We start from the raw sequence: 25,202 nt of genomic DNA on the forward strand, positions 1-25,202 counted from the left end.
TGAAAATTTAGCTTTCCATGTTCTCATTGTCAGTGAATTAATTAAAAATTTCAGAGCCAACTAGAACTGAAAAATAATTTTGGAAAAACATGTGGGTGTGTGGTGAAACTGAGATACTTTACATTTATATAACTTACCCTGTAAGTTATGCTGAGTTCTAACTGGTAAAATGTACGTGTAATTTTCTGATGCTCTGGCAAACTATAGTTCACCTGAATCCTAGACTGGGAAGAGACGAAAAGCATAAGAATTCTTTATGACTTTTCTGCAAAATCAGTACCAAAATGTGCGAAGAGTTCTAATGCAATTGTATGACTAATGAAGGAAAAAAGCACCCGAGACTGGAAAGTCAGTACCAAAACGACGGAAAAGGCGGGAACGCATACAGCAGTCCAGCCAATCAACAAAACTGCAGGTATGTCAATTCTCTAAAAGAAACAGTAACTTCCAACTGCCTCCTTCGTCCCTAACTATGATGAATGCAATCATTGAACAGAAAATTGCATCTTCTACGAAACGGCTTCTTCTTTTTGTCTTACTGTTCATGGCCCTTCTTGCGGCCATATATTATGGCTACAAGGGTCTTTTATGGCTCAATGACTGGATGAATGAAGTTGATGAGCGAAGACGAAGAAGATATTCTCGAATCTCATAAAGTACAGTGGTTAATTTTATCCGCCCATGAGGATGAAGTGACCCAACATGCTCGAAAGTACGCGTTAGATTCTGAGGACATAATGATGCAAGTTGGTTTTATTATAGGAGCTTTTTCTTTTATTAAAAAAAAGAGTCTTGAAGAAAGTTTATGTCTGTTATACCGAGTTGATAGTCTTCAATAAATATTGGAAGTTTTGAAGTGTCCTACTGTGATTATCATGAACTTAAAGATGGAATGCCTTTCTAGTTTTGATGTTAATAGTTTATGCCATCCATTTTGCCATGTAGCGGATCAGCCTAATGAAACAAGCTGTTGCTAAAAATCTGCTGAAAATTTATAAATAAAAACGGTACCGGAGTTTCTAATTTTTTTTTTTAATAAAAAATGATGTGTTGAACTAGTGACCGAACAAATTTTGTTTTTATTAATGCTGTCAACGCCAAAAGATGATCATTCCGGGTACCTGCCATGAAGCGGAAGATAAGGGCGGGCCATGGTAGCGGCGGCGGAAAGCAGCGAGGGTGGCACCTGAGCTGAGGGCATGGGATGAGGCCACGGGGGAACCACAGAGAAGATAACTACGGCTGACGGTTACAGAGTGGGATGGCAGCTTTGTCATGTAAAAGGATGGGTCTTCTTGTTGGGAATGGGAGTGCATTGGCCAGTTTTTTTTTTTTCAAGCAGGGAAACACTAGACATGCTTTTCGGATGCTAACCTTAATTACCTAATTTCTTTGATAACCACTGTACAACGTACACTACGGCAAAATCTCCAACTCAGATCATTTCAAATTATTGCATATTGCAGTAGGAGAGAAAACGAAAGACAATATGAAGCCATGTCACATAGTAAGGGTGCGAAGGAGTCAGTCCGAAATCCGAATATGGATCCCAAAGGATAAGTATCAAACTAATTGATCTTAGCGGAATATAATTAGCGAGGAACCACTTTACCCATGAAATCCGAAAAAAATTGTTTAGTTAGCCTGCCGCATTACAATAAAAACAATTGTTACTGTTCAACAATGCAATGTTGTGAATGCTTTAACTGCCAATAATTATAAATAAGCAGTTGTACAAGAGACCGGCAAATTCATTACATTACTGCAGATTGCAAGCCTATAAACACATTTAACATAAAAATCAAACTTCTAGAGACGTAGATACATAAATGGCGAACGGCTTTTACTACAAGAAGCAGCGTTGAGACCTCTGGTTCTCCCAGAAACAAATGGGTGCTATACAAAACGTCTATTTCTTCTACTGCAACGATTCTTCCAGCAATAAAACAAAAAATTGTACAAAAAGCAGCAGAGTTTGATTCCAAAAAATGTTAACCCTACAATGTCCAACAGGAAGCGGGAATCCCTTGCTTTTGAAACCACTCGGGCATGTGATACTTATCGTAGAGCACAGGTCTTACATCCTTCTGCTCAGAGAGGTGCTTGAGAAGAGGAAGAATGACATCTAGAAGCTGATGATAGGCGATAAAAACAAGAGATGAATCATATAAAATCATTGGGCTATTTTTTAATGTTCCACGTTCAGAAATATGTACCTGAGTATCATGCGGTTGCCCAGCAGAAAAACGGGATGCATGGAATTCCATTTAGTGGTTGCAATAAAAAGCTGAACGGATTGTTGTCAACAATAACCACTCGGCATAGATCCTTCGATATTCCAGAGAGATCTTTCACGTGTTCCCTGTATTGCCTGTCAACAGAGATGAATGTACCAGTTGATGTGAGAACTTGAATGAATCGAGAAACTTGAAATTAATCAGTGAGAATTCTTGCTAACAGTTTTTCCCACATTGTGGCACAAAATCTCTTCCAATTACTTATGAAGTAGGCTGCAGTTAAAATTTGGCATACACCAGTGGTAAAGAATGCATTGGCATAATGAAAATTCCAGTTTATGTATGATTTATTGAATGGCTAGTTACGTTATTCCAAAGTTATTATTAAATTGTAATTGCTTACATTGCCTGTCACATGTACAAGTGGTCGCTGTATGCCAATCAACAGAGATTAATGTGCGAGTTGATGAGAGAACTTGAATGAATTGAGTAACTTGAAATTAATCAATAAGAATTCTTCTCGACAGTGTTTACCCCATAATGGCACGAATATTTCTTCCAAATTCCAATTACTTATGAAGCAGACTGGCATCAAATTTAACAGTGGCAAGGGAAGCATTGGCATTAAGAAAGCCAATGTTTTAAAATAAATTTTCTGAAAATTCAGGTTTACGTAAACATTATTAAATGGCTAGATATGATATTCCATAAATATTATTATTAAATTGTAATTGCCAAGGGTCATCGGGCCTATAAAGATTTTACATTTAAATGCTTATTTATTCTCGGGTTTATTCAGAAATTTTCATACTTCTAGGACATGGAGTTTATTTGATAGGATGGAATCTTAACACTCGTAGGATTGTGATTTCACCCGAAAAAACCAAATTTCTAGCCTACAATATCCATTGTAATCCCCCGGCTAACCAAGTCCAACATCAACAATGTCTTATAAAGTGCAGCAATATGATCTGAATATGACAAAGTTCGACCCACAATGTCAGATTGAATGGGCTTTCCATCAGTGTTCTCTAGATTAACTTTGATTAAAAAAAAAAAAAAGAATGGGAACAGTATTAAGGAATCATGTGACTATATTAAGCATTGACAATAGCAACGGAATATGGTAATCACTCTATATAGTCAAAATGTTACCGAAAATAAAAGGACAAGAAAGAAAGGTTAATGATAATTGGAAAATTGAAAACATATCTCAAATATATTACTAAATTATGAATTTGAATCGGAGAACATGTTTGAAGAATAAGACTAGTGAGTCATTGATAAAGCTCACTGGCCACAAATTTGTAAATAATAATTTTTCAAAATGATTCCAAATAATATTCTTAGCTTTCTTTGAAAGAGGCACAGAAAATACTCATCGACAATATAACATTGCCATACCAATCATTGTTTTCACACATTTTTGTAGTGCCAGAGGCTTGAATTACGCATTCATAACTGATTAGAGATTATTAGTGATCAGCATCAATTCATAGAGTGGACTTTATAACTCTTTATGATCCATGACCCCAACATTTTCTTGTAACAATTAATCAAGCAAATGTAGGACTTTGGATGAAAGGCAAGGAAGAAGCACTTACGTGCTAGTTGTTGAGGGTCGATAAAGTCGTAAACTAAACCAATTTTCCATGTCTATCCTGTCAACAAGGGGTCTGGCATAACCTGTGAGAATAAATTGATGAATATCATTTGGGAAAATGACAAAAACATCAGGAAAACAAAGAAGCCCATGAGCAGCTCAGAACTGTGATGCAAACCTTCAAGACCAGCAGTGAATAGCACCAACTCAGCAAACTCACTAATTTGCTTTAAGAATTCCTTCAACCCAGGGCGCTCAAAAACTGTAACATAATTGACTTTTGGTTTTCCATCTCCTTCCTTGAAAGTTCACCATGCTCAAGTAAATACATAATATTATGGCACTAGACAAGCCAATGCAACATCGAGTAACATACCTTGTCTGAAGATATACATTCCAGTTCAAACCAATTCAAACCAGCTTCTATTGCTTGAGTACGAAGTGAGGCTGGCAAGCTTGACGTCTCATAAGCACAAACCAATGTTTCATCCAAATCAAGTACTACCTACAAATGCACATGGAAATCAGAATCCACATTAACATTAGGATTCTTGTGTTAAAATAGGAAAATATGATCTGGGATTCAAGTAGACAGGGGAGAAGGAAAAGGGGGGGGGGGAAGGCAAAAGAATAACAATTGGTGAAATCTTATAACAGCTCGCGGAAATTGAAAGAAAATACAAATCAGATGTGGAATAACTTATCTTACTTGACTTTCACCAGTCATGAAATAGCGGAAACCAGGGTGTTTTGAAATTATATTCACAATTTTACTTAAAAGAAATCTTATTCACACAAGTATTAGAACTTAATTCTCTTCAGCAGAGTGGTGTGATACTATTTTGTTAGTCAAACAAATCAAATATTGGTTGCATATCTTTCATATCCTTCCATAGCCCCTTAAAAGAGTTGTATTTTGCCATTTACCACTTTGGAAAATTCCTCATATCAACAAGACCAGGCCAATTGACATATCATATAAGCTGCTCAAGTGAAACTAGCTTGACATCGAGAAATATGAACAGAAAAGGAACACCACAACAGAATGAAAAAAGCAGAAACATAAATAGAACAAATAGAAGTAGACAGCAAGCAAAAGAAATGGCGGACTGACAGGTATATTTACGCTTTGTCTATGTGGGCACCAGAAACGTGATGTTCATAAATTAATCGAACCACATTTAAGTTAGAAATGGAACTGAAAAGGACAAGGACACGCCACCAAGTTACCTCCAATTACATTCTACTGTTTTATTTTGATAGCAGATTCACCCCAGTAGTATGGTTACCGATATTCATCATCTGCTAAAAGTAATTTTACCGCCCTCTGCAGTTGTAACATCACAAAACTGAAGGTTTTTCCAAGCCAGATTGTTATAAAAGTGCTCACTTTGGTAGAGTCAAATAACATTGAAGTTATCTTATACGCGCCGGACAACATCTTGAATAGTTCATTCGAGTCTATGACAACCATTTTATAGAAAATTTCATCAGGCACCCCCGATGTCTAGTCAATCGTCCTCCCATCATCTTAACAACATGAATTCTACTAGCACCCAACGAAATTTGTGGTGATCATGGGTCGTAAATACAAACACAGGCATCCCACACAATGCCCAATCGAAAACCTTCGTTCTATTCGCTAGAGGGAGGAGCGAAAACAATTTCAAAAGAATCACAAATCTTTCTTACCGTGAGTTTTTGGACAGGCTGATCGTTGAAACCGGAGTACCCGGCGGCGGTGATATCAACGGCGGAGGCAGGGGGCAAATCAGCTTCCTGCAACTCAACGGCGGGCAGAGGCTTAAAGGAAGGAGTAGAAGAAGAGAAAGAGAGTAAAGGGTAGTGGCCGAGGGCTCTAATAATTTGGAAGAAGATCGAAGAAGGCGGCCAACCAGCTCAACAGTGCCCTCCAGACTTGCTGAGTCCTCGGCGAGTACACCTCCGCCTGAGTCAACTCGCCCATATGAACGAATTCTTCCCCACCACACAACAACTACGATGGCTAACAGTGCTCTGTGATTAGTGTTTCCCTGTATATACGTCTGACTTTCCTGGGCGCGATGGTTGTGATACGACAAGATCTATAAGGGAGGAGAGATATCGGAGAACGCGCAGAGGTGGCGCGTGTAGCGGATTGACTGAGGGAACGCGTTGACGATCCCAGGGTTGTGGTGAGTGGTGACCGTGCTGGCGGAAGCACACGGAGGAGGGGGACCGGCTTATTCAAACCGGCCCGAATAAGTCCGAGCTTATAAGAACAAGCCCAGCTAATCATTCGAGCTTTCGGGTTTTGGCTGGAAGTCTGATTGTTAGAGCTTTTTCAAATACATTTTTAAATAATATTTTATTTTCATTTTCAAAATGAAATTTATAATTACTTTTTAATGATATGTTCTTTAGAAAAAAAAATGTGATTCTTAGAACAATTTAGATTCTATTTTGATCTACAATTATCATAATTAATATTTATTTTTTAGTATATGAATATGATTATATTAGCTAAATATTTATTAAAATAATTCATTTTAATTTAATGTTTTTTGGCACGCTTAAATTAGTTTAACCTCTAGTTAGAAGATACGCGTTTTTTAGCAGAAAGGAAAAAAACTCAATTATCTTATAAGAAAAAGCTTAATTATGGAAAAAAATTATTTTTTTCAAAAGACAATCCCAAAATTTGTTAAATTTATTCAGGACGAGCCCGTTCCCCAATTACCTGTTCTAGCTCAGGACGAGGGAAAGCAGGAACCGACGAGAGATACAAAACACGCAATGAGGAGCGTGGGACGAGGGGTAATATGACAATGCAAGGAATTTGTTTTAAGGGGGAAAAAAGGTCAAAAAATATGGTCGGCACTGAATGGGCCAATGAGAAGAGAGAATGTCAGGGTCGTCGTTCAAAGGAGGCTGTCCTCCAGCATTGTTGCTACTCTCCTCGCAATCTGCGGGTGGCTTGGTTCCATTCGTGATCACTTACCGATATTTCATTATTTGCTCTTTTTTTTTTTTTTAACCAGAGCCGATATGTTTAAGTGTTTACGAAGTAAAAGTAAATACACATCAACCATTTGGAAAGGGGTACCATTTGTTTGAAAAGCTCGACCCGGTCCAATTCATGAATCATTGAATCTTCTCTAGGCCACAAGGGTTTTAGATACTCATCATAAATTCTAGTTTGACCAAATCGTTTCCCTCCCTGTCTCCACAGTAACGCTGATAATGCCAAATTTGACTTAAAACTAAGAAGTTGGAACTTTAGGCCCTGTTTGGTACAAGGGAATGGGAGGATTGGCACAGGGATTGGTATTGGTATTGCTCAGTTTGTTATGTTTGGTACATGGACTTTAGCAATCCCAGGATTGCTCAATACCACTTTTTGTGGGATTCGTTGGTAGGGGTGTTGTTCATCAAGCCCGCTAGCCCGGTATGCCCACCTGAGCCCGCGGAAAAATAGCCTGCCCAACCTGAAAAAAAAAATAACCCAAAGAAAAATAGGTATTTTTGGGCTGGGCATATTATGGGCAGGGCTAGGTTGCAGGCAGGTATGCTGCCGTGCCCGTGATATATATTTATAATTCTTTTTTTTTGCCAGAAATACTTATAATGACATATAATATATATAATAATATATATTATTCTCCCATCTTCCATTTGCCATAGATATATTTAGTAGTATGTGTAATTCTTCCTTTTTAGTATCTTTTTAATGTTTTTCTAATCTGGTTTAGTATCTTGTCGTTTGTTTTCATCGTTGGTTGTCTTGCAAAGATGCAAAACAAGCTCACTTTAATGTTGTATTAAAAGATATATCAATTTAAGACAAATCAAAGTTATTGATTTGTTAAATTTATTGTTTATTCAAGTATTTATTTCTTTATAGCTATTATAAGATACCCTTACTTTAACTAAAAAAAATTTCACCAAAGTATCACTATTTGGGCTTGGAAAAGCCCATCCTGCCCAGCCCAAAAATAGTTAGGGCTTTTATGAGCAGGGCAGCGGACAGTAAAATGCAACCCGCTCATCTTTTGGGCCAAGCATCGGGCAAGGGTATGCCCTGCCAACCCTGTCTATGAACACCCCTATTATCTTGTATTGCCAGCCCCCCGTAATTGAAAATCAATCTCAGGACTAAATATTTTTGGACCAGATTACCCGTCACCCGCCCCCCGTCCTCTCTCTACCATTCTACCATCAACTTCTGAAACTCCCATACACAACTACGCCGGCGTCGCCCTCCCTTTCATTCTTGTGACGGTGATGATGCTGGAAAGAGGCAAAATTGAGGATGCTACGATGGCGACTCATCTCTATCTTCAGATCTCCGTCTTCCTTCTTGGAACCCTCGACAATGGTGATTAACAAGTCTTCGTCTTTTTCTTTAAATCTGCCTTGCTTCAGATCTTGAGTGCATAGCAATGGAATAGACCTAGCAGCAAAAGATGAAGATGTAGATCAACCTAAATGATGGAGTTGAAGCAAAGGCAGAGAGGTTAAAGCAAGGAAAAGATACAAAGATGAAGAAGGAGCGGCAAAAGATGCAGAGTTAAATCATCATTAGAAACTCCTTTCGTTTTTTCAAATATGATCTCATATAAGTTAATGATCTTGTATCTAGACCTCAAGGATTCGACTGCATCATCAAAAGGTTGCTGATAGATTTGTTATTGGTTTTGCACTTAATCAATCAGGGAATGCGGTGAAGATGAAGGGCAAGGGCAAAGGCATTTGCAGAGAGATTTATCTCTCATATTTATTTATTTTTTAATATAATTCTAATAATAATGATAGTTATAACTAATACACCTGATTAGTAAGGATATTTTAGAAAAAACAAACACATTTATTACAAATAACTAATTTAACTAGTTTCTTTAATCTATTCAAATAGTCAACTAACTCTTATATTAAGGACTAAAGGTAGCATAATAGCGTCGTTTAATTTTATTGGGTCTTAAATATAAGATCTCAATCTATTTTGTCACTTATGTTTATTTATTTTTCTGAGATACTCCTTGTAATAATGATAATTTTAACCAATACATTTGAATAAGGATATTTAAAAAAAAAATATTATTACAAATAAAGAACTTAACTAATTTCTTAATTTACTCAAATTGATCAACTAATATATTAAAGATCAGAATAAGTAACAATGTATCGTGATTTGTGAATGATATAAAATGTCGTAAATTTCATATTGATGAACTAACCAAACAATTCAAATAGTATCAGAAGAAAAAATATTTTAAAAAAAAAATTCAATCAACGTCTCTCTCTTTCTGATAGATGAGTGATTAAGAGTACTACAAGATCAGCCTCCAGTTGAACCCAATAGTCGACGCAAGCCCAATATTAAAAGTCCAGTGTCTGTTTTATTCTACAGCTGTCAATGTTCGAGTATATTCTTTGTACGTGACGTGTATACATGTTCCTGTATTCTAGGGTTTCTTACCCTACCTATAAAGTGAATAGAAAAAACTCCATTGGTGAGTGCGCCATTATTATACAGATACTTTCCTATTACAATTTTATCTATGAGGAATTGAAGATGGCAAAATTGCCATTGAACATTTTTCAGATAAAATCACGCCATTGGGAAAATTCATGCATGAAGTGTTTATGAGTACTTAGATTATGCCGTCAATGTCTCAATGATAGTTGTCCTAACAACAAAGCCTTCCGCCACGCTTGAATGAGGTTCTAGGTTCAAATTCAAAATTGATATATTTGTGTATGGATATGCATTTAGTTGTATCATATATTTGAAAAAATGCACTTGGATTATACTACATTAACCGCATATAGCCAAAATATTCTTCCTTCTTCCGTATATATATGACAACGTCAGATCGCAAATGAATTATTTTCGCGCTTTGGCGTTTGCATCCCCAACATTTAGAATCAGTTTTTCTTTATCTGTTTCTTTCTTTTTCTGCCTTTCCTTTTCTTCTTGAGCAATGCTCAGTCTCCCCATCCTGAAGGCAAAATCAATGGGCACATTGTTCTGTACAAAAGTACTTAATGAACGGGAAGAGAATAAAAAATGTACAGGATAAAAGGGGAAGAAATGATGTTGCTCTTTAATATAATCGAAAGCCAAAACTGTGACTGCAAACTCCAGTATGCAAGATGCTCCATGACTCATGTAATATAACTGCATCAGAATCAGTAAGCATCCATTCAGGAGATGAATGGGTGCTCTACCGGGAGTCATAAACATAGGAAAGCCACGGGTGCTTTAGTGCCTGTTTTGCAGTTGGTCGCCTTCTGGGATTGGTGCTAAGCAAGAATCTGACAAAGTCAATAAACATCATATCAGAAACCTGCAGGTGCTGCTCCAACGGCCAATCCTCTGGAATTATGTACTCCAGTTGGTTTGTCTCCTGCGAACAATGCCAGGAATTATGTTGGAAACATCTGAGATGCAGATTTTGTTGACGAACGCAACTCTGTACTGATATATCTGATCTTTTGTCTATTTTTATTTGCATATTTTATCATAAATTTGGCAGTGGAGTACAGTGCGGAACCATAAATTTTATCATATCCCGCAGAGAAAATGCACAAATAAGAACTGAACTCTTATAGCAACAAAAGAATAGAACTAGGTCTGGTTGCTAAATAAGTGAGTCAAAAAGGAATATATTTCATTTATAGAACTAAAAATGCAAGCGCTGAATTTCTGATTCTAAAAGCGGATAGTCGTAAAGGAGTTCGAATGGGGAACGCACCTCATTTACATGGTAAATATCATATTCTTTTGTGAAATATTTGTGAGTTTCCTGCCCCTTAACTAACATCTCCAGATCAATAGGACCAAGCATCCCAATCATGCGCGCGAGAATAATTGCAACAGCTTCATTTGGAAAGAGCACCTTGAGAAGACAAAAAACTAGATTAACAATCAGCAAATTTCTCCAAATTTTGTAGTTTGCCCAAAATACCACTTGCATAACATAGAAAAATATCATACTGAGGCAAATTAGGACATACCTCACCAGAGCATAGCTCAGCCAATATACAGCCAAGAGACCATATGTCAATCTTTTCATCATATTGGAGGCCTAGCATCACTTCAGGGGCCCTATAGGATCGCGACTGCACATATAGGCATAAATTGTCTGATTGAAAGCAACTGCTTCCTAGATCAATGACTTTAATCTCACATCTTCTATAACTTTTAATGAGAATATTTTCTGGCTTTAGATCGCAGTGAATTATTCCCAAGCTATGCAAGTATTGCAAGGCCTCCAAACATTGACGAGTAATGACCTGCAAATAGCAATAACACAACCTCAATAATCTTGTTCTCAAAACTCCTCACCAAATGAAACTTCCATGAAACTGAAATTGCTAATTTAACTATCTAACAATAGACTATCAGTATTATAGAGACAAATATTGTAGTTCAGAAATATATCAGGTGTTATAATATTTAAACAAATAAATGATTAAATAAAATAGAAGCAGTTGTGTGGAATAAGCGCCAAGTTCTTAGTCTGAATATTGAACGAACCTGCAACCTATTCAGCGTAAAATATGCCTCACCACCAGATTCTTGATTGTATTTCTGAAATTCATATAGGTTTGCTCGCAGAAGCTCAGTAACAATGAATAGATGCTCCTATGAAGTTTCCATATAAGACTAGTCAGTAATATTTAAAACTGAAGTGGAAGCATCAAATATTATATAGCTTACATGAAAGCAATCGCAGCTGTATATTCAACCTTCAAGGAATACCTGATGATAGAAGTAATCATAAAGTCGCAATATGTGGTGCTCATCAGCTGGGTCATTCTTGTTCACAAGCTTTAGAAGTTTAATTTCATCTAAGCTTTGGTCAAAAAAGTCTTTGTCATTTTTTATAATCTTCAAGCAAACATCTATTCCTGTCTGAAGATCATGTGCCTGAACAACCTTACTGAAGGCAGCCGAACCAAGATATTCTGTCACATAGTACCTGCCGCCTATGACTGTATTCAGCATAATGGGTAGATCTTTGCTTTCTTCAAATCCGGTCCTGTAGATGAAATAACGTACAAATGAAACTTAAATGTACACAATACCTGTGAATCACTGTAAAGAACTAATAAACAATAGCAGAGAGCCATAATTCAGGGGGAGAAAAAGGACATAGTCATAATACAAATTTGACCACAAAGAAGTCTGCGTCTGAACCAAAGTGAACAAAAGTATTCCGGGGGGAAAAAGTGAACAAAACTAGATAGCTAAGGAAGTGACTGTCAATTTGAAGTTTTATCATCTCTAACATTTAAATTTAATTATTCACTTGTATCTCCAGGAATACTAAAATGATGGGAATGAAAAGATTGAACGCAACAATCTGAAACATACCTGTTCTTTCTATGTATAATTCTCAGGTCAAATACCTCATATTCATCCTCGTGAGCGTACTTTAAAAGCTCATCATCAGTAACATCTTCTCCATCTGCTGCATTTTCTGGATCTTGGCATTCTTCAGTGAATTCTCCACAATCTTGAGCTTTACACCTGGCCAGTCCATTTGGCAGATCTGTTTCAGCAATTTCAATAGTTAAGTCATAGGGAGCTTTGTACACCTTATTGCTGTTACTTTTAGGACAGAGGTCAGAAGTTTCATCCATAGAATGCTCTGGAACAGAATCCGTAGAGGAACTATCCCCAACAAACTTTAAATGCAAATTATTCGGATGAATTTCCTTTAAACTTGGGCAGCGGTCGTTACTAGGATCTTCATTACAAGGCTCTCCTGAGCCCGCAGAGCGCTTGCCAAATGGAACTTCACAGTTATAGACAAAAGTAGGATTCTCGACCTCTCCAACTAATCCTCCTTCAAGCTGCTCTTTCTTATCAATATGACAAAAGTCTTGTAAACAAGTCACATTTTCATTTCCTACATCAGAATGATTATATAGGCATAGTTTGTCCATGCAATCACCATTTCCCTCCACTTGGAATACTTCACTTTTGTAATTATTTTCCAGGTGATTTTCATGTTGATTCTCCATTTCTGATGTCATGATGAACTTATCCTCACTTTGACAGCCAAAGAATTCTGGCCCATCAAAACTGGGGGACATGAAATCGTCATCATCTTTCTCATTATACCAATACGGTTCATTTTGCATGTCAAAGTCATGGTAATCACGTGCTGTGCCGAACTGAGATAATCTATCTGACGAAGATTCAGAATCTTTACGAGTTTGGGATGAGGATCGAATTCCATATGGATTGATGAATTCTGCAAAACAAAGTTTCAGGATGCTCAGATGCGAAGGTGATTAAAAAGGGGAAAAGAAAGTGAAAAAATTTTCTGTAGAAAATACTATCGTAAACGACAAGTTAATAAACGTAAAGAATTAGCTAATAATTTTGATCGTTTCTCAAGAAACTTGTTAATGTTTGCGGAGGCTAATAATTTCACCAACGTCCTTTGAACAGCCACACCAAAAAATGCAACTGGGGAAATGATATGAACATGAACCAAGAACACAAGAGAAGATGATGATGTCAGTTGAGAGGATAGTTGGGGGATGCCAATCTTAAGTTGGATTATTCATTGTGTGATCCAACATATACAAAGAGAAAGCGCCAAACACATCGAATTCTGTTGAAAAACCATTATTCAACTCGTGAAGACCATCAAAGCCGAACATTTCAACGACCAAATAGAGCAGAAGTTCATAACAAGAATCTCTCGTCACTTAAGATCGGATCAAAGAGAATAAAAGTGCTCTCACTTGTATAATGAACGCATTTTTAACTAGTATCAAATGCATGAATTGCGTGCTCTTACAGTCGAATAAACATAAGCATTAATTTCGGAGTTTTTTTCCTCCTTCTTCACTTACTCAAGCAGCAGAACAGAGGACAGTTATTGGTAAGCCACCAAGCCCCGCATCAATAGAATACAGAATGATCATTGATGAACATAAGCAAATAATTGGGATTAAACAGAATTCTAAAGTATAAACCAATAATAAGGAAAAGAAATACCTGAAGAACAAGCACCCGAGGTAGATGAGCCCAAGCTCACAAACTCATCGTCCGACGACTTAGAGCTTGATTTCGAGCAATCTCTGCCATATTGCCTTTCCGAACATCCGGAAAATGATCGGACTCTGACCGGAGGAGGCGGCGGTACCATCGGGAAGAAGAATTTCTCGTAGTCGAACGAGCCGGTATCACCCTTTTCTATGACGTCCTCTTTGAGGGCGGACTCTGCCTCTGTAAAGCCATTGTTCCTCAAGAATTCTAGGACAGCTCCGACGTCGGAGACAGCCATGAGTACGAGAATTCAGAGCAGGAGAGATAGCTGAAGCTGACCGAGCTAGAGGGGCAACAACTTGGGAATTAAGGAAACAGAAAGGGACAGAATTGTAATAAACCGCATGGTTCAGGATGGGCATGCTTGATTGGAATAGATAGAGAGAGAGTCGGAGGTAGAAATAGAGAGAGATTCTGTGTCGATGACTCACTTTCTCTCTCTCCCCTCTGTTGTCAAATGTTTCTGTAAAACAGAAGCAAAGGGAGGGGTGTGTATGTCTTAACGTCTTAATGACTCTGAAAAGAGAACGAAGGACATGTTGTGGTTTGGATTGTGAGAGGGTTTGGTTTGGTGGGGCCCGAACTATTATAAGCAAGAACATTGGACTCGTGGAGGAATAATCATCTGTTCATTTACCGGCCAAAAACATTATCGCGAGAAGTCAACAGCATGTGTGTGGGGCCCTTTCATTTCGCTTTTTTCTTTTCTTTTTTGGGGATTTTTTTCCTCAAACGTCGTCCACAATCCAGAACGCATTTTCTGTGTTTCTTTTATAACTACAATTTTCTTTCTCTCTTCATTCGTGAAACGTTCCGTTAAGTCGTTACTCTTACTTGGTTCAGGATATTTTTAATGTTAATTTGAGGCATCCTTGTGCTGCCATTTCCTGTAATTCTTATGAGGTCCTAACAAAAAATTACAAAATAAATCTCACGAGTTGTCATTCTCTACTCTAGAATTTATCCTTACAAATTGCTTAAATTGTCCTTAAGACTTTTTAATAATTATTTTAAAAAAACTTAATTGTAATTCTCCCCCCTTATTATGATGCTTGGGAACTCAGAAGCAGTTTCAGTTTCATTCTTTACTCCTTTCTGGCTGCTTTTTCCACTTCAAATAAAGTAAAATATTGGGGTGCAAATCACTGAGAAATTAAAAGGGTCCCTAAAAGGGACAAAGTGCATTGTTGAGCAATTTTAGCCGCAGGACAAAGACACAACTGAAAGAAAGTGCTAAAGACGAAGAAGATGCGTCAGTATATACACACACACATATATAAGCAAGAATAGAATAATAGAGAGAGAGAGAGAGAGAGAGAGAGGAGGGAGGGGAATGAATCTTGGAGTAAAATGAAGTTTTACAGAGAGAAGTTAATTAGGTGGTTTAGAGGGGAGATTGATGGAAGGTAATAGAGACCCACCAGTGATAATAATAATGGTTGTTTGGATGACCACCCACGCACCTGCCGCTTCATCATTCACCAGACAGCCTCACCACTCACCTCGCTGGTTTATTGAATCATTAACCTCCTTTTCCATTATTATTATCTTCTTTTCCTTCCCTTTTCCTTTTTCGCTTCTTTTCCTTCTTTTTCTTTTCTCTCCTTTCTTTTGCGTTTGAATTTCAAAAGGACTTGCCCGTTGCCGAATGCCCATGCCCGCCACGTACAATTGTAATTAATCTCACTTAGCTTTTTCTCATTGTTCGTATTGTATGTACGGCCACGACGTTTAGCACACAGTAATTGGATCTATGATTTCACTTTTTTTTGGGCCGGGGGGAGGGATGTTTGGGAAGGGTTGGGAAATCCGAAATCTTTCCCAAGGCGATTCTGGGTTGCTTCCCCTGGATATATAACAATCTCACCTAAAACGAGTAAAGTATAATGGCATAGCCCCCAATAGAAATAATTGTGTTTTATCAATTATGGAGCCTTTCATTTCAAGGGAATATGCCCATAAGTAACGAGGGGAAAGCAACAGATGTCTGGCTTTCTGATTGTGCAACTTTGTTCCTCTCTCTCTTTTTTTTTTTGGGTTTTAAATGCCATTATGACAATCGCAGTATTGTCTTATGGAGCCGTACTTTTAAACGGCGGGGTTTGTGCATAATTTAATAATTAATCCGGAATCCCACTAACGCCCATAATTATGTAAGTCAATACTGGGGTTGGATTCCGACGCTACACGTTCCGAAGCATCTGTCAGAAACGGGGGCAAGAAAAATTGGCGCAAAATGAATAGTTTCCCATCCTTGATTATTCAAAAGGAAGGTGATTCAAGCAAGACTAGCCCCAAAAACACAAAGAATTATAGAAAATAAGATTAGGTAATGATGGTGACTTAATGTTAATCATACACCATTTGTGGGTTTTAATCCCTCTAATTCGGAATCACGGCGATATCAAACACTTGTAGACTTTTGTTTCGTGCCTGAGTTGATCGAATGTCGCTGATTAAATTGAACAAATTTAAAATTGGTTCTGCCAGAACTTGGGCTCCGAATATAAAACGTTTCCGAAATCAGAATCCCAAATTACTTGTGAAATATTTATAATTTCCATCGCCCTGGTAATTTGAGAAATGCTGCCTTCGATTTCCCTCCCCGTTGGTCAACATGATTTTTTTTACCCAAAAAAAGGGACGTGTGGCCCTCTTGGGAAACCCCACGTGAGAAAGGATGAGCCCAAAGAACTGATCTGTGTAAGAGGCCCAATAAATGGTGAGCCTAGAGGCCCATGCAAATTTTAGCATGCCTTGACACTTCTTTATTCAATCGTCGGTGCTATATCACAGAACTTTTTTTTTCTTTAAAAAAAAAAACAGAGAGAGAGAATCTGGAATGAGAGAACATCTGACCACCATACACAATTCACTTCACTTTTGTGAGCTGAACTAACCTAACACAGCAGCACTCTTTTAAATCTGCATTTAATTCCTTGTATTAAAAAGTGCAACAACAAACCAACGAGAGTTGGGTCTAACAAAAAAGTTAGTCCCTCACAACATGGCTAACCAAGGTTTAAATTCCTGCTGGGAGAGATGTCCACATTTAGTACCTGATAATACGTTAAATAGAATTGCCTCTAATAGAAGGATACCTATATTTTGGCCCCAAAAAAAAAAGTGCAACAACAGAATGTGCCTGGATATTAGGACTTGGGAAATCACTTGTTCAGGACTATGAAGGAGGGGTCAGAAATCTGCTGTACTCCCACTTCCTTCCAGTTGATGGCAGTATTATTTGTCACCACCGCTATGAGCCCTCAGGGATCAAGATCATGGCCGAATATTGTCTCGTTATATATGAACCGTAATAGATGATGGATGGCATGCTTTTATTCCCCAGACCATAAAAAAGGTAATCAGAAAGTTTTGCTGCGAATGGCATAACAAAATGTTTCTTAGTTCTTGTTCGTTACAATAGTTTATATTGTTTCTTGTATGCCCGGTCATTGTTCAAAAGATGGGGAAAATTGGTTGAAACATCGTGCTGACCATTTCATGTAAATAGGATTCTTTTTTTTTATAAATATATTTGTTGTAACATGTTAAAATAAGGTATTACTACCTCAGTTCCTATTCATGAGTGATCGCTTCAAAGCTCTCCATGATCATTTCACAAAATTTATGTAATAATTAGTATTATTTTCCAAACGTAACATTGGTATGCATATTGTTGAGTAAATACGGTGGGAGGGTGAATTGGGGGGAAAAATAAAAGTTTTGGGGGGGGGGGTTTGAGGGAATTTTCGGAAGGTAGGAATATTTTGGAGATCATCATCAATTGGAAAAAGAGGAAGGCAAAAGTGGCCTGGCCCCATAAAGCGTAGTGTGAAGTGGTGAGAGGCGCATCCGCCACTGATGCGGGGCGCATCATGCGAAACCTGAAAAAGCTTTTTCCGTACGAAAACTCACCTTTTTTCAATTTAACGCCTCTAATAGTTTCTCTCTGGTCATATTTTTGACGGTAAACAACATACATGTTCTTTTTTTTTTTTGGCTTTTTAAATCAAAATATACGTGCGAGGCAAAATACATCCTATATCTTTTAAAATAGCAAAGAAACGTATTCTCTCCTCCCCAAAATTATAAATCGGTTTTAAATGGTTTGGTTTAAAATATAAATCACTTGGAGATGAAAGGTAATTAATGTTTATTTGTCAGTTTTGTTTTTATAATTCATGTTTAAATGTAACTTATTGTATTTTTTTTCTCTTCTCTGCAGCCTCATTAAAATGAGTAACGTTGAAAAAATTTTCAACTTAAAACAAATTTAATGAGTTAGCTACAATTTCTTATTCTAATAAATTACTTAAAAAGCTAAGTCATGTTATACTATGCTGGTCAAAAAAAAAAAGTCATGTTATACTAACTATGGATGTACCAGCATTGTGCTCATTCATAATTGGTGATTGGTAATTAATTAAGGGATAATTAATTTGATAATGCTCAAAGTTTCTTAAGATTTTGAATCAGATACCTCTCATCTTATTTCTTTTTATCAAATCCTCATTCCGTTAAAACTTCAAGTCCTCCTGTTAATTAACCACCCAAACACGGTGAATTATGATGATAGAGATTTACGTGGTATTGAAGCAGCTCCATAGATATCAATTAATGCTTGTGGTCTCTCTCTCCCACTAAAAGGCTCATGGCTCTCTCTCTCTTTTTCTCCGGAAAACAGTTCAGGGGCACAAAGGCTCCTTCTTCAACTGACAACATTCTGGTGGTTGTACTACCAATTAATCATATCTTGATCTTAAAACCTATTTTTAACAAGGAAGATGACATAGGCACCTATATAATCAAAGATGTGTATAACCCAACAACCTTGAGCAAAATTTTCTACATTAGACCTCTTGTCAACACCTACTACTTATTTAACGACCTCGTATCTCTCCTGAACAAAACAATCAATAAAACTATTGACATGGTCTGTGATATAAAGAAAAAACACACGAAGCAAATTCAAAGTCATGATTGTTGAGTGCTAATTTATTTCTGAAAATCTCTTCAAATGAAGTATCTTCTACCCTAAAAATCTAAGGGGAAAAGATAGCCTTGTATCAGTAGTTTGAGATGTGCTAGTTGGATTGTTTCAACAACTGGATTACTTATATCAGTAGTTTGAGACGTGCTAGTTGGATTGTTTCAACAATTAGATTATTGGTGCTGGGCGTCCAACTTTGTAATTTCATTTGTTAGTATGTGCTCATTTTGATAGTGGCAACTTATTTCTTATTTCACAGATTCCACACCTCCCACCAATCTGGCGAGTCTTCAAAAGCATTACCGTCAGAATACACACAAATGGAAGCAGGGCACTGGTGGTAATGGAGGAGTAGAACCAGTTGAAGGAAGAGTCCTCCTTCTCCTTCTCAACGGGTAGCAACGAACTGGTTCGAAATATGCTGGCAAAAAAAAAAAAAGGCTGGCTCGAAAGATGAGAGAACCATGAGCATTTTTTCCAGAGGGGGAAGAGAGAACCAGTGCAGCATCATGTCGCTCTCTATCATCATCATTAACGGTGTTTGAAGGATTAATTAATAAAAAGACTTGTAGCCCAAACATAATAAAATATGAGGCTTCAATAAAAAGAAATAATGCTAAAAAGACCCAATCAAAATCTCATAAAACTTGAAGGACTGCCAAATTAATCATCCCATTGATTAATGATGTAACGAAGAAAAAGGCTGGTGCGCAGTTGAAGGATGGCATCCTGCACTCACGCCGTGCAGCATGAGTGGGGAATTAATTATTGGTGTTTGCTTGACCTGAGTGAGTCATTACACCATAAAGTTAACAATGTGGGCACAATGTCACATTTTGGTGCCAATTATAGTATGTCCATGTAAAAATAGGACCCCACTCCGTTGCGGACAAATATCAAATCAAATCATTTAAATAATTGCCCACCAGACTGTGATTCACGCATCCTCCTTATTCAATACGCAGCACGACATGAAATCACATGCCGGAGCGTACTACTATATATTTACAGTACATGAATGACAGATACGCGATGCGACGCATGAATAAGTTTCACGACCAGCTCTCTCCCTTCAACAATCAACACGAAAGGGGGAAGCCAGAGGAGATATTAACAGGGATGGCGAAAGGACGTTAAAGCGCGGGCCGTGCATGGGGTCGTCCAGGGCCTTTAATAATGCAGGGCTGATATAGATGGATTTATATATAGACCCAACATAATAAACTGATGATATATTGGTGAAAAGCTGAAATTAAGGGAGTAAGGATTTTTTTGGGGCTGGTAAAAAAAAAAGGATTTTTTTGGGGGGGGGTCCATTCACTTGGGAGGGTCAAATCAGGAACAGAGGTATCCACTCTGGGAGGAAGGAATGAACATTGGGGTGTGCGTGTGAGGGCGCGATCTTAAATTAAGATTTGGTGGAAAGCAGGGAATGGGAAATATGGTTGAAAGAGAAAGAGTGAGGTCGCATCTCTAAGCGACAACCATATATATGCTTCGCCTCATCACTGATTTTATTCAATCCCACCACTCACCCTCCTCTTGAATTTTGGACGGAGTTGTAGTTTTTGGCCAAAAGGGAAAGCATTTTGGGAGGCACACCATGGGGCCCACCAGCTTTATGGTGCATCTTTGCCCACCAAAAGTCTAAAACCCATAAGTTGGGTTTTACACGAAGGCCTAATCTCACTGACAAAAACAAATACTTATATTTAATACCTAATAATATCTCAAATAAAATTATTTTTAATAATAAGATACATATGCATTAAAAAAAAAACCTAAACCCAACCTTCCCAAATCACCCTCCGCCCTTGTTTGTCAAAAAAAAGTTATTATATAGTCTCACATAAATAATTTAATTATTAAAAATCTTAATGTCTTCCGGTCTTAAATATAAGACCCTTAGTAAGAGTCTAATATTTAGGACCAAAGGAGTAATATATATAAAAGCAACATTCAACACTAAGTTTTATTGTAAGAAACAACAACATGTGCGTACGACTTAAATATTACTCTTTCTGTCTTTAACGTAGGATTTAATTGAAAAGTTAATGTTAGTATTATACGTAAGATTTATTTCACATGCTTATCAATTTATTTTGAAATTAACTTTATTTGATATTCCTTCAAAATAATAATCAAACAGAGAAAAATCAAAAAAGATATTTAGAATGTTTAAAAAGTACATATCATATTAACTAATTTAACTAATATTTTTAAGCTATTCAAATTAGTTAATTAGATTCTGTATTAAAAAAAAAAAGTATTTATGTGGAATTGGGGATAATAATGTTCTCAGATAAAAACAAAGGATGCTGGCTGCCCCCTCAACGTCATAGTCTGTCTTCCCTTCCCCACTGCTTTTTTAAAAAGGCCGGTCAATTATTTATTTATGACATTCAGATTCTATTGGAACGGATCTGCCTTTTCTTGATTGACATTTTTATTCATCCTTTTTTTTTTTCCTTTCCTTTCTTTCTTTCTTTCTTTCTTTTCTTTTTTTATTTGCAATTGCAATATCCCACCACCAATAATTGATCCCCTCAACCCCACTCTTTTTCAGGAATTATTGCTCATACGAATGAATATATGAATCAGTTCTTCTACGCTTTAACTATCAGACGCTCAATTTCAATTTTCTTACGCCCCGCATCCAAATTTTCACATTATATGTGTTTATTTCCATGTTACGGGTAATATGACAAGAATATTAAGATGGATCTCGCACGCATAAAAATATGACAAGAATATATACCACTCAAACCAAGACAACTGCACAAACACACACACACACACACGTATCAGAAAATTTAAATTTAAGTGACTGGACAAAAATTAAAACAAGTCGGCAAGAAAGAAAAGCATGGGAAAAGAGGGCTTTCTTCTGCGCAAAGTTACAATCGCGGGTCATATTCTCGCGGATTTCTGGCCTAAAAGCCGAAGTGAAAGAATCTCTTTAAAACATTAAATGGGTCAACGAATTGGTTCCCGACGCTGAGTACACATTAAAAACAGACTCGGAGAATGAATCTGGGGAAAAAAGTTAAACAAAAGACCAGGAACGAAAGACAACTTAACACCCTTAAATAATATTTTGATAAGTTCAGGTCCTGTTCAATAAAAAAAAAATCATGAGCAATACTACCTCCAATCCCAAATATAAAATCTAATTTTGAAATACATAATAAAGCTATATTTAGGATGGGAAGTAGTACTACTTCCAATCCTTAATATAAAACCTTATTTGATTTTTATTTCGATTCTAAATATAAGACCTAAATTCATTTTGTCTCTCATATTTATATATCTTTTTTCAAGGAAGTCTTTCTAATAATGATAATTCTAACCAATAAACTTGATCAGCAATGATATTTTAGGAAAAGACAACACTCATTCGTTACAAATAATTAGTTTAACTTATATTCTTAATCTTTTCAAATTAATCAACTAATTCTTATAATTAGAACCGGAGGTAGTATTATTTATTTGGAGTCCGCCACTCAAGTGGGAACCAATCAATAATTTTTGATATTGGGTATCTAAATAAAAAATGAAGGAAGTAAAATGATGGTAAAAGCTTATCAGCGTGGATTAAAAGTAGAGGAGGAATTAATTAATGAAGAGCTGGAAAAAAAAAATAGTGGGGGAAACACGAGTACAAATCATGCGCACTACATGGCTAATGCTACCAAGAAGCGGTCCATCCTCCGGGGAATGAAAGACATAAGTATCAAAGTCAAGATTGCACGCATCACTTTTATATCTCTCAAAAGTCACTCTATAAAAGTCATACATACAATTTTGACTGTGAGGAAAAAGGTTGCTAACAAAAAAAGCAGGACGCAAAAACTTCGTAGCTGATAGTAAACGCCTATACACACACACTATCTCGGGTTCTTATAGAAGTAATTGAATAATTTGAGTAGATTAAAAAAACTAATTGAATTAGTTATTTATAATAAATGTGTGTTATTTTTCCTAAAATATTCTTACTGATAAAATATATAGCTATAACTACTATTATTATAAGAATTATCTTGAAAAATAATGAATAAATATGAGAAACAGAATGAATTAAGGTGTTAGATTTAGAACCAAAATAAAAATTAAACAAACTCTTATATTAAAGACTAAATGTAGTATATTCATGTGAAGGGGGAAGAATCTGTAGACCCATTCTTCAATCGGAGAAGATCAAAAGAGCTCGCTTGGTTTGGTTGCAGATTGGATTAATTGTTGACTCACCAACGACTAATTTTAACACCATGGATCAGATTTTCTGGTGATGCATGCAGACACCGCAGAATCAAAAGAAACATTCTCTGGTCTGTTGTTCATGCAATTATATATCCATATATCATATATGTATGGGATGAAAGGAACCACACGATTCTTAGAGGTGACGAGAAGAACGAGATTAAATATTTTTGACGAGATTAAAGGGGAAATATTTATTCACTAGACAAAAAGACAAAGAGAGGAAATATTTATGAGACGACCTAGGTTAATTATGCCCTCCTAACAAGCTATCTGCATAAGAAGTGGTTCGTTTGAGGGGAATGAATCTGCTACAGTGACTCGTATATATAGGCTGTTTTCATATATGCAATACAGAAGCATTGTGATAGTTTTTAGATCTGATTTTTTCCCATGAAAAGGTTTAGATATCATAGGAATAGAACCCTTCGTAATTAGAATATGATTATATATTCCTTGATTAAGTTCTTTAATTAAATGGTACGTGTATTTTGTTCTTGGCAAATGGAATTGACATTTGAAACCCCCCCCCCAAAAAAAAAAGTCACTCCTCGCCTTTTCTTCTTGTTTTTGGTAAAAAGTTTGCCTTTTCATGGAATCAACACGTCTTCCAAAGTGTTCACCATATATTCTCCCTCTTCTGTGCATTTTAGGGCCTGCTTTTTCCCGGAACAAAACGTTATAGCGTCAATTATATTTAAAATATGTTTAGCCAACGGTGATATGATGTTGCTGAACAATTCTTCATACACATCATCACATATTAACTTTTCCACCTTTAAATTACCGGGCTTCTAAAAGTTGAATTAAAATCACGACACGAGCAAATTTTTAGACTTGTTTGAAATAATTTATAAATAGTTTTTAATCGTAATTTATAAACATGTTTATAAGTGTTTTTGAATATTATTCCAAAAAAAGTAAAGCAGGAAAAACATCCATGAGCCAAGAGATCTTCCAACCCCAAATTCTCTCCTTTCCTCCCCTCTTCATCAGATCCACGACTTCACCGACTGCCGATTGTTTGTTAGCCCAGAAAATCTTAACCAGATTTATTCGGCGGGACATAGAATGTATGTGTTTTGATGGTCCCTTTGATTGGATGCCCAGAAAATGACGCAAAGGCAGCTGGGCGTAGCCTTGGGTGAAACCCTATTTATTGATTCTATTCGCAGGCTTATTTTGCCATGTGTGCGAAAAATATTGCATCACTAACGCCAACGTTTTTGGCATTTTAAAACAAGAAATGAGTTTGCGGATTCAAATGCTTACACGTATACCTTATTATCTTTTTTGTTCTTTTTAGCTGCGTTTTCAAGAAAGGCCCCGCGAATAGGAAAATTTTTATGGCTTTTTTTTGACCAGAGGAAAATTTTTATGGCTGAAATAGCTTTTATAAATATAATACATATTTTTTGCGCCCTAAGTAAAATTCGAATGCATGTTTTACGAAATGTACGCTAAATCCTTGCCAGTCCAATCAATATTTGCTGGCAGGAGGGAAAAAATGTTTCAGGGTATGCATTTTTCTCGCGTGCTCAAGTCTTTCCGTGTAATTTGTCCTTTACTGCTACCAAATTGTCGATGTTAATCCTCGATGCCTCAGCTGAAGTTTATGTGTGTCTGTGACACTAAAATGCTCGTTTTGAAGTTTTTTTTTTTTCCCATTAGTCAAGTTCATTTCATTTTAGGCGCTTCGCGTTTTCTGGTATTTGGATTAGTTTTTTAAAAGTAATTTTATGGAATTTGAGATAAAATTTTTGCCTTGATTTATAATAAAATACTGTTTTTAATTGGCCCCTCCATTAATTCGTGGAGGTGTGAGCTGAAAAAAGGAAAAAATAATAAAAAGAAAACAACCCTGCCTGTAAAATAACCCTGATAACACCTGTCACTGTATATTTTCACATTCATCCAGAGCTTAATCTCATAGTTATTTTATAAAAATGGTTATTTCAAACGTAGGTATCTCAAACCGAGCATTTACCTTTTGACATAAATGCGAGGAGAGAATCCACTGGCATGTGCAACCAGCGGGTGATATGACTCAAGGGC

At 36.7% G+C, this 25,202-nt stretch overlaps 1 protein-coding gene, 1 long non-coding RNA gene and 1 pseudogene across 4 annotated transcripts; 1 reads left to right on the top strand and 2 right to left on the bottom strand.

Annotated features, from left to right (window-relative positions):
- Positions 1 to 332: 332 nt before the first annotated feature.
- LOC114749135 (uncharacterized) lies at positions 333 to 916 on the top strand. The gene is made up of 2 exons (XR_003740529.1): positions 333 to 415; positions 497 to 916. It is a non-coding gene; the product is annotated as an uncharacterized LOC114749135 (long non-coding RNA).
- Positions 917 to 1,867: 951 nt separating this feature from the next.
- LOC114749138 (carboxy-terminal domain RNA polymerase II polypeptide A small phosphatase 1-like) lies at positions 1,868 to 6,010 on the bottom strand (annotated as a pseudogene).
- Positions 6,011 to 9,740: 3,730 nt separating this feature from the next.
- LOC114749137 (dual specificity tyrosine-phosphorylation-regulated kinase 4-like) lies at positions 9,741 to 14,359 on the bottom strand. Of its 3 annotated transcripts, XM_028937621.1 has the most exons (7): positions 13,844 to 14,357; positions 12,203 to 13,088; positions 11,588 to 11,867; positions 11,363 to 11,470; positions 10,840 to 11,118; positions 10,578 to 10,721; positions 9,741 to 10,229 (listed from the first exon to the last, which is right to left on the bottom strand). In XM_028937621.1, exons 1-7 carry the CDS (start codon positions 14,130 to 14,132, stop codon positions 10,047 to 10,049), a joined length of 2,169 nt encoding a protein of 722 aa, XP_028793454.1. In that variant the 5' UTR covers positions 14,133 to 14,357; the 3' UTR covers positions 9,741 to 10,046. The 3 variants fall into 3 exon arrangements, with proteins under 3 accessions (XP_028793454.1, XP_028793456.1, XP_028793455.1); XM_028937622.1 differs by lacking the exon at positions 9,741 to 10,229 and having other exon boundaries at positions 10,583 to 10,721; positions 10,845 to 11,118; positions 13,844 to 14,359; XM_028937623.1 differs by lacking the exons at positions 11,363 to 11,470; positions 11,588 to 11,867; positions 12,203 to 13,088; positions 13,844 to 14,357 and having other exon boundaries at positions 10,845 to 11,031.
- Positions 14,360 to 25,202: the final 10,843 nt, after the last annotated feature.

The sequence above is a fragment of the Neltuma alba genome, unplaced genomic scaffold (assembly GCF_004799145.2).
Source record: "Neltuma alba isolate B1F8T4 unplaced genomic scaffold, ASM479914v2 tig00005957_pilon, whole genome shotgun sequence".
Taxonomy (NCBI): Eukaryota; Viridiplantae; Streptophyta; class Magnoliopsida; order Fabales; family Fabaceae; genus Neltuma; species Neltuma alba.